The sequence below is a fragment of the Chrysochloris asiatica genome, unplaced genomic scaffold (genome assembly GCF_000296735.1).
Source record: "Chrysochloris asiatica unplaced genomic scaffold, ChrAsi1.0 scaffold00012, whole genome shotgun sequence".
Classification (NCBI taxonomy): Eukaryota; Metazoa; Chordata; class Mammalia; order Afrosoricida; family Chrysochloridae; genus Chrysochloris; species Chrysochloris asiatica.
The window spans coordinates 24,680,838-24,691,468 of record NW_006408530.1 but is presented as its reverse complement, the minus strand read 5'-3'; the positions used below and the strand labels follow the sequence as shown (position 1 = coordinate 24,691,468).

Below are 10,631 nucleotides of genomic sequence, written 5' to 3'. Positions count from 1 at the left end.
ATGATATGCATAACATTCTTCAAGCAAAATTGCACTAATATTACATAAATCAATAGTTTATAAAGGCCTCAATATGGCAAAGGTTAGAAATAGGTAGTATGCATGCACATAGTACAACAAAAAATCTCCTTATAAAACAGCAAGTTTTGTTTTTGTTTTTTAATGCTTGTACAAAGGGATAGAGAGCAACCACAAACATATTTCATCTGTTAGGTTAATACATTATGACAGCTAAAAGTCAGTCATGTCTAATAGAGGAACAAAAAAGCCCTCCATACCTTGTGAATAAATCTTTTGTGCCTTTAAAGATATTTGTATAAAAATGCTATCCTTTTTTATACAACTTAAATAAATTGTACTTGTTTTACTCAAAACTTGAAAAAAAAATGAATAGAGTCCATGAGTTTTGCACAACCAAAAGAAACCAGTGTAGCTGATACAACATTTATACTCTCAACCTTTGACTATGGACAGATTAATTGTTCTAGAATAATCAGAAGATTCTTTTGGAATATGGCTCAGATTGGGCAAATAATGTCATATTTTAGTTAGAAAAGATTTGCCAGTTACTCTATACCAATATGGCTGCTTTGCCTCTTCCTTTAGATCTAATAAAGAGAATGACTTTGTATAACTGAAATTGTCATCAATTTGTGTGCTTCTGTATTATTCTTTACTGTTCAGAATAGTAACGGATTACGTTGATCTTCCACAAATTACATTTGATTGGGAAGAAAAACATAAGACAGGAGGACACAGTGAATGCCCCCTTATGCTCTAGGCAAACTACTGCCTCAAGGCTGAGGAAAAACAAAAGGTCTTATCCCAGAGCAAGAATGGTCTTTCCACTTTGTGAATATTTTTTCCATGTACTATCACTAAATATAACTGTTGATTAAAGGGTCTGTACATTTGCCATATCACATAGAGTTCATGAAATTTTGAAAAACATAGTTTTCTGTTCATGCAAATTAACAATTTAATATATATATTTTAAAGTTTTCTTTAAATAACCATTTATATCATTTGGCAACCTAAAGCTAAGTTCAAAGCAAGTGATGCTGAACTTGTGAGGGCTATATATTTTCAGCAGAGTCAGAATCAATCCTAATGGGCACAAAGAAGAGAGTTGACCAATCATTCTTCCATCTGTTTAAACAGAAAATTAAAATGACGTGCAAGTACAGCTTCCAGACTATATAATGAAAAAGTGCACAGATCTTATTTGTTAAGTAGAACCAAAAAAGTTCATATAAAATAGATTGCTCATATTCACACTACAAAGGAACATGTTTTTAATATGAACCAATTTAAAGGTCTGTCCTATCAGCAGCATTGTTGTAAATTGTACTGTAGTGCAGTTCTTTTTCATAAAAATACCATACAAATGGTCAATCAATAGTCATCAGCAAAAATTATAAACCAGAAAACAATTAACCAGAAAGAAAGGAAGAAAGAAAGAAAAGAGGTAACGCTGATGCCAAAATAAGTATAATACTGTTGGAACATACAAAAGTAATCCTTATATTTTATACATTTGTACAGCATATAAAAGTTCCACAATTATGCCACAGTCTCACGTATTCCAATTTCTATTTTCTTTGGAAGCAATTCTTTCCTTTCATCCACACTTCCTAAGGAGTTTCGACAGTTTTGCCCATCCATATATAATTTTGCATACACTGGATTGGAGTAATTTGTTGGCTAAAAGAGAAAAAAAAAAGTATAATGTTATTAGCTGACTTGCATACACTAATTTGTTATTACCTAGGCTGTTTATCCCTTGATAGTAAGACACTTGATATGCAATGCACTTAGTTTACTAAATGATCAATATTTAAATGTGAATCAAATGCTGTATTACAGACTCTGTGGCACTGTAGGATAAGCACTGGACGGAAGGGTCAGTCTGAACTGCAAGGACAGAGCCAACTCAAACAACCACAGAAAGCATAGTATTGGATACAAACAAAATCGATGTCTTTTCAGGTTACTTATTACCTGAGTCAGCCTTTGCTATAATTCAAGAAAACTGAAGAAATCTTTGTGAAGCTCTTTGCATTAATTGAGAGCTTGTTTTAAAGCATAAACAGTTAAATCAAATTCTCTGAGTTTCAGTTGTTTCTTTGAAAGTCTATCATTGACAAATTGATAAGTTAACAGAAAATTATACAAGTGCTTGGTGCTTATAATTTTTTCAATATGAGGTAAAGAACAAGCAAGCAATAAAATAAAAACTGAACAATCTTACATTGCCTGAGTATGCTTTTTGACAAAGAATCCTAGTTTCTGCTTCAAAAAATCTACACATGTGTATCATTGAAAATATTTTTAGGCTTATTCAGAAGAATTATGAAGAAGTCATGTGAACTTTTACGGACACTTATTGCATTTGGAGTGGAGTCCTGGTGTGGCACTGTGGGTTAATGCACCAGACTGCAAAGCCATTTGAACTGCAAGGTCAGCGGTTCAAGCTCACCAGCTGTTTGCTTTGTAATTTCTTCCAACAATCACACATAACATTTTAGTTACAACAAAGAAGCATTATAAAATTTGGTCATGCAAATAAGACAAACATGGTAACAAATGAGAATGAAGGGAGTTGATATAAGAGCGGGGAAAGAACAGTCATTTTCGGAATGCCTCTGCTGTCTAATATGAACTATGCAATTTCAGACAGAAAATCTTTCCATGGAACTCAGTCCATAATAACCTAATTTTACATTAAAAAAAGGTTTAATTAGATAGTCTCTAATTTCTCAATATGATGCCACATTATAAAATATACCTTTAAAGAACTGCACATCAAATTGCATCTACTAAATAAAGTATCTTGGAGGCCTGGTTTGGCTCTGTGGGATAATGCACTGGACTTCAAAGTTGGTTTGAACCACAAGGTCAGCAGTTCAAGCTCATCAGCTGCTCCTCAGAAACCCTATACAGGGTCTCTATGGGTCAGAACCGATTCAATGACACTAAACAACAACAACATGAAATAAAGTATCTTAATAGGAACTAGATAAACCCAAACATAAATTTAAGCCAAAATAAATCAGCTAGAGATAACCTTTTCTAAAATACTTTTAATAAAATACTTTTTCCAGTCCAGTAGGAGGACTATTTCTATACCTAATGTCTTATCTAATATAACAAAAAGTTTTACATTTAATCTATAGAGGCATAGGCAAGTCACATTCTATAAGCCCCAATTATAATGCTGCTTTGAAATCTCTTGTTAATTAAAAATTCAATTATAAACAAGACTTCATCTAGGTCTAGTGATAGCCTTTGATCGTCAGGGATTCTGTGATGGAATGGATATGGAATAATGAATCTCTTTTCTCACCCCAGCACTTAGTGGTCCTTTCAAATCAGTGTTTAGGTAGATGGGCGGCGCTGTGTGGGGAAGCTGGAAAGCACTGGGCCCTCCCCCTATATACCTGGTCTGTATGGAAACAGAGACTTTTAGTTTCTGATGTTATATAATGGCACCACTTTCATTGACATAATTCATCATAAAAATCACATAAACAGCCATCTTTAGACCTGTGTGTTCATGTTAGCTTTAACATGATAAAAAATAAAAGCAAATTGTTCACATTGAATCCTAGACAGATGTTTCTAATCTGTGCAGTTTCCCAGTAAACAGGCTATGCTCCTAGAACCCTCTCATTTCTGTCTATTTAATAATTACATCATCCAAAAAGAAATAACAACTTTGCTCACAGTTCTATGAAAAATTTGTCAGCCTCTCCCAATTAAGGCCTCATTACTTTGGAAAATTCTGACAATGGCCTGCTCTGGGCACTCCAATATTTGACTGATTCTATTTATAGAAAGATTCACTGTAACACTAAAATTTGGAGACAGAAAACATTTTTTAATTTGGTATGTCAAAACAAACTAATTTGAGTTTCTGGAGATCAGACTCTGTAGCTGAAGATATATAAATTAGTAATTATCATGGGTTACTAAGACTTCTGATGTGGCACTGTGTGTTACTGCGTTGGACTGTAAGGTTGGTTTGAATGACAAGATCAGTGGTTCAAGCTCACCAGCCCCTCCTCAGAAACCCTATACAGTGTCACTATGAGTTGCAACCAACTCAACAGCACTTAACAACAACAACAACACAGACTCTACGCAAGGACAATGGCTGCTTGGGTCCAAGAGGAAAATTAGCAAATCTCATACACTATATTAACAGCTTTGTATATGTAAGTGTTTAAAAAAAAAGCTAGGAAAAAATTTGCTTAATATGAAAATATTCATTAAGATACATCCATACATATATATCATATGTATGTGTGTATATATTTGTTGTTGTTGTGAAGTGCTGTCGAGTCAATTCCAATGCATAGTGACCCTGTATAGAGTTTCCAAGGAGCAGCTGGTAAGCTTGAACTGTTGACATTGAAGTTCAAATGGCTTTGAAGTCTGGCACATGAATCCACAGTGCCACGCCAGGACTCTAACTCTCTCTCTGTCTCTCTGTCTCTGTCTCTGTCTCTCTCTCCTCTCTCTCTCTGTCTCTATGTATGTATATACATACATATATATATATATATATATATATATTTTTTTTTTTTTTTAAATAGGGATCCTAGTGATTCCATAGGATAAGTGATGATAAGCGATAAGCACTGGACTGTGGACCACAAGTTTTGTGATTCAAATCCACCAGTCCCTTGCAGAAGAATGATGAGGTTTTCTGCTTCGGCAAAGATTTAATGACTCCGAAACCTATACAGGGTTTCTATGAATCAGAACCAACTTGATGGCACTTAACAACAATATGTATATTATTTAATCCTAATCATGCACTCTTAACACTGAATAACTATAAAGTCTGGAACATAAGCAAGGACCTCTAGAAAAAAATTTAAAATGTAAAATGAAATCATTGTTGACTGTATTGTCCTCCACAAAGTTTTAATTTAGAAAATACTATAAACAATCCATATAAAGATTGTGAAGAATTTGGAATGATATCAGTAAATTCCAATTTCCTTTATTGGAATTCTTCAGAGGATTCTGTGGTTATTTGTATAGTAAAATCAATTTTATTGACTTTAGTAACAACTTCAGTTATTTTAATTATATGATACCATTAGATGAAAAATGAACTCATCTAAATTTTTTTGTTTGTTTACAAAAAGCTTCTTTGTATGTAATGCAATTTGTATTTACTCACACTATGCTTACATTAAGCCATTTTATAACAGTGCATATTCCAAATGTGAAACACATTTGACCATTCAGATTGTTTCCATGTAGTCCTCTTCTTTTTACAAGTATTTATACCTATCAGAACTAGCTGTGTTTTCTGCATTAGTTATTAATCAACAATTCATATTTATATTTTGCAAATATCAGTATTAGGAAATAGCTAGAATCAGCCATCTAAGCCATATTCCAGTTACTTTTAGTTTGTTAACAGATCAGCAAATATATGTTCATTCAGACTTAGGTGCTAAGTAGATGAAAACATATTTGAAGTCATTGCAGCTATTTTTTCTCTTTGTAGAATAAGATTAGAAACATTTTTAAATGGAGTACTAAAAACTGCTCATAGTAAGTGTTCAAAAATTGGTTTACTCCTATCACTGAAAGATAAAACTAATGGGGAAATGGTCTCTCCTTATGAAAAGTATATGAAACACATCTTGATGATTTCAATTTATAATTATTCATACTGTATTTTCTACCTAAGACAGATATACAGAATTTGCAAAATGCATTTTTAAAAATATTTTATATAGTACATAGAATCTCTCAATTTTAAGTAGAGAATATGGAAGTTAAAATATTCAGGTAATTCAGGGAAATGAATATTTAATGTTCAAAGTATCTGGGTAACTGTAACTTATGATTTTTTCTTAAATTGTGCCAACCTGAACAGAAAATAATAATAAGTAACAGAGATGTTTAAGAACACAGATTCTTAGGTTATATGTATTAATAGTATGCTTCAAGTTAATAGCAAGGATATTTTAGTAGATTGAAAAATATGTCTGAAAAGTGATTTGATTAAACACAAATATAAAGCCCAGCTTAGTTGGCTTTTCAATGAAAGAACCATTAAAAAATATATATAGTATTTACCTAGATAATGAAGCTCTTTACTCTTTTTAGTATTGAAAAAAGGCATCAGTCAGTGTTTTCACAGTAGACTGCCTTTTTAGGTGTTCTTAAGCCTTAACATATCTGAATAAAACATTATTCCAAATAAAGCATACATGCTTATAAAACAGGTAAATAAATGCGTTATAGGAATGTGCACAGGTCAGGTGAATGAAGTCCATACTTTTATTTGATTTTTCCTTTAAGATAGGCTATAATACGCAAAGCATCCTAATGTTCTTTAATATATCTTCATATAAATAAAAAGCATGATCAAATTCAGAACTATATAAAGGAGGTATGATTCAAGAATATTAGTGCTTTTGTCCTATCACTGTGAGAGTTGTACCTTTGTTGGATCTACCATAAAACTAGGATCCAAAAGTCCCCCATCGCTGTGATCATGATCCACCTCATACATGTTATATGATGGATTGCCGATTTCCAAATTTATTCCTCCATTGATAATGGGTTGTCTTCTAATCGTTTTTGTCCTAGAAAATGGGAATTTGTTATAAGTTGTTACAAATTTGTGATTTGTCTAATTCATGCTTTATACAAAATCATGCATATGAAACTATAAAATGTATATATACAATTTCTGATTTTAAAATGATAGAAGGGAAGTTTATAAGTAAAGTGTATTTAAAATAAAGCAAATAAATAGCAGTTATCAAGCTATACATGGTCACTCTGAGTAGGAACCAATTCAACTGCACTAAAGAACAACAGAGAGGAATAAGAAGTCATAATTTGATTAATAATGTTCTTTATTTAAATTAGTATACATATATTTTATATATACATTTCTACTAAATTTATTGTAGTTAAGTGTCATTGAGTCAGTTACTACTCAAAGCAAATTAGTGGACATTCAATATCCACAATCCATTTATCCATTCTAAATATTAATTTTTGACCCTTTCTGGGAACCAGTTTAATAAAACAGTAATAAACCAATTTTGAAGTAGATTGTTTCAATCCACAGTTTACATTACTAAAGTCTTACATAATATTAAAACTGTGACTCACAATTTTTTTTTAATTTCTAGAAAATAACTCCTAGAACTTTACAACAGTATATCTGTATTATTAATATAATAACCCTATACAGAGTCATGAGGGGTCAGAATCAACTCAACAGCACTTAGTAACAATGATACATACAGTGAGAAATTAATAAATGCATAGTTACAAATAAAATGCAGAATGTCTGCCTTATGAGTGAAAGTAAAAATATTGCTATTTATTAAAGTATATTATAAAAATATTATTATAAAATTTATTAAAAAATACATGAAAATGTTAAGCTATTGTTTTTCAACATAGTCACCATCTGTACATTTCTGAAGGTGGTATTTCTATCTCTCAAATTCTTCCCTGAAGAACTCTATATTATTTGATTTACATTACATCAAAAACAGCTTTGTCATCCTTTAGGGACTCAGATCATGTTCATTTTGAATGTTCTTTGAATTTTAGAATTATAAGGAAGCCTGGATGGGCAAGGGCTAAAGGGCGAATGGGTAAGGTTTCCAAGGAAATTTTCATAGGACAACTCTTGCTACATTTTAAGAAAGAGCATGTGCACTATCATGATGGATAAAAGTTCCTCAGCACCACTTAATCTTAAAATCATAAAAAGCCACCCAAATCTTCTGAGAGGACTTCTCTTCCTTGAATTTAATGAGCCCAGCAAAAATCCTCAGAAGCCACTGTTTTTATTATACTATTTTCAAAGGCACCCAAAACAAGACTCCTGGTGTGGTGCTATAGGATCAACATGAGACTGAGAACCACAGAGTTGGCAGTTCAAACCTACCAGCTGCTCCTTAGAAACCCTATACAGGGTTGCTATGAGTTGGAACTGACTCGGTGACACTCAACAACAACAACAAAACAAGACTAAGACAAATATATTACTCAGAAAACTTGTCTGCAGTCATCTATTGATCACTGTCACATGTTAAAACACGTTTTGTTTAGAATAAACCCACGCATGTATGAATAGGAACACTAGCAACAATACTTTTTGACTGATTTTTATAATATATATTCATTATGACTGTTAAAATTACTAATCATACCCATCAATATAATAAGACGCTCCTCAGAGACCATTGCTGATTGAAAGAAATACTAGTACACTGGAAAACCTCTACAGAAATTTCAATTTATATGGTCCCATACTGGTTTGTGGATTCCAGGTATGGCACTATGGGCTAATGCATCAGACTGCAAAGTCATTTGAACTGCAAGGTCAGTGGTTCAAACCCACCAGCTGTTCCATGGAACTCTATACAGGGTCTCTATGGGTCATAATCAACTCAATGGCACTTAACAACAACAACAATATTGGCTTTGTTAAAATAAATCAGCACATCCATTCAAGCAATATACAATCTAAATTTAATGTACTTAAGATAAAAGGATAAAATGGTTTTACAATAGGATTTTGCAATTGGAGTAATTAAAGCATGATACAAGACATTTTGTAAAAAAAAAAATAACTACCATATTTCTGCAATTATTTGTCAGGTTTTGCTGATTGATAATCTAGAACATTGTATTTTACCTTCTTTTTCTTTTACAAAGCACTATCCCAATTACTAAGGTGGTTATCAATGTCACCAAGAGGACAAGAGGCACAATGATGGCGATGCTTCCTGAAAAATAGATGAATGCATAGAAGAACACATGAATAAAATGAAGAGATTAAATCTGAAACATAAGTAAAGGTTGATATAACTGAAAACTTTATTATCACAGTCATTTGATATTGATTTAGTTAAGGTCAACCCAAATGACTAATTTTTTTGTCACTAAAAAACAAAAGATACGCCTGTTAAATACTTGATCTATTGGAAATATTTCTTTATCATTTTAAAATTTGTATGCTGAATTTAAATACTTTGCACTTAACGACACTGACTTCTCTGACAACCACACTCCCTTCCTCCCATGCACTTTCAGGAATGCAGTAAGATTCTGGGACTTTGCATAAATCATCTCTGACTGAATACACATTTAGATACTTTCACTAGCCACATTCCCACCTTTAATTTTGTAATCTTAGCTACAAATACTTCCTGGTCATAAGTACACATACACGTGGTGAAAAAAAAAAGTTCTATCAGGAAAAGACTTTTTTTTTGGATTTGTAACCCAAGCCACGGTATTTTCAATAACCCCATATGCATGCGAAACTGGACAGTGAATAAGGAAGACAGTAGAAGAATTGATGCTTTTGAGTTATGGTGTTGGAGGAGAATATTGAAAGTTCCATGGGCTGCCAAAAGAACCAACAGATCTGTGTTGGAAGAAGTGCTGCCAGAGTGCTCCTTGGAGGGCAGGATGGCCAAACGTTGTCTCTCATACTTTGGACATATTGTCAGGAGGGACTAGTCACTGGAGAAGGGTAACATGTTCGGTAAGGTGGAAGGTCAGATAAAAGAGGAAGACCCCCAGTGAGATGGATTGGCCAAGTGGCAGCATGGATGGAGTCAAGCATGGTAACAGTAGTGAGGTTGGCCCAGAATCCTGCAGTGTTTCATTCTACTGTGCATAAGGTCGCTATCAGTGGGTACAGACTCCATGGCACCTAACAACAACAACAAAGTCTTAATATGGTAATGTAGACGGTAACCCTCATTGAAATGGATTGACAAATGGAGTCCAAACAATGGACTCAAACATAACAAAGACCATGAAAGAGGCACAGCACCTGGGAAGGATGTATTCTGTTATTCATGGGGTTGAATGGGTTCATAACTAAGGGTCCATGGGTTTCTTCACTCACAATGAGGCCTTGGATAGTTAGTGAAATTCTTAGGGGCTCAGATTCTTCTTCAGTAAAACCACAACAAACAAACAAAAAACTATCACACAGGTCTGTTAGCTTGAAAAAAGAGAAGAGAGGAGGATCTTCTTTCTCTAGCTGAAATTTCAGAATAATTTGAGCAAAATTTATTTTGGGTGTGGGAGAGTCGGCTTATGTTGCAAGTCTATTTTCTCATTTGTTTTCATATACAAATGAATGGTCTCAGCTTTTATCACTAATCATCTAGATCTTCAAAAGTAATCAGAGGAACTAGGTGTAGTTTTTATGTGTGTGTGCACATGTTGTTGTTGTTAGGTGCCATCGAGTTGGTACTGACCCATAACAATCTCATGCATAGCAGAACAAAACACTGCCCAGTCCTGGGCCAACCTCTCTACTGTTGCCACGCTTGAGTCCATTGATGCTGCCACTTGGCAGATCCATTTCATTGGAGGTTCTCCTCTTTTTCTCTTACCCTTCACCTTACCAAACACAACATCCTTTTCCAGCGACTGGTCCCTCCTGACAATATGTTCAGAATATAAGAGACGAAGTTTGGCCATCTTGGCCTCTAAGGAGAACTCTGGCTGCACTTCTTCCAAAACAGATCTTTTGGTTCTTTAGGCAGCCCCGTGGCACTTTCAATATTCTCCTCTAACACCATAATTCAAACACATCAATTCTTCTA

General features: G+C 33.6%; 1 protein-coding gene across 1 annotated transcript in view; it reads right to left on the bottom strand.

Annotated features, from left to right (window-relative positions):
* Positions 1–1,563: 1,563 nt before the first annotated feature.
* The window catches only part of LRP1B (low density lipoprotein receptor-related protein 1B), a 2,342,762-nt gene continuing 2,333,694 nt past the window's right edge, over positions 1,564–10,631 (bottom strand). The window contains exons 88-91 of the mRNA XM_006834597.1: positions 8,699–8,789; positions 6,473–6,617; positions 3,347–3,445; positions 1,564–1,704 (exon numbers count right to left, since the gene is read on the bottom strand). Of these exons, the coding sequence (XP_006834660.1) occupies positions 1,564–1,704; positions 3,347–3,445; positions 6,473–6,617; positions 8,699–8,789 (476 nt within the window). The remainder of the gene's footprint in view (positions 1,705–3,346; positions 3,446–6,472; positions 6,618–8,698; positions 8,790–10,631) is intronic.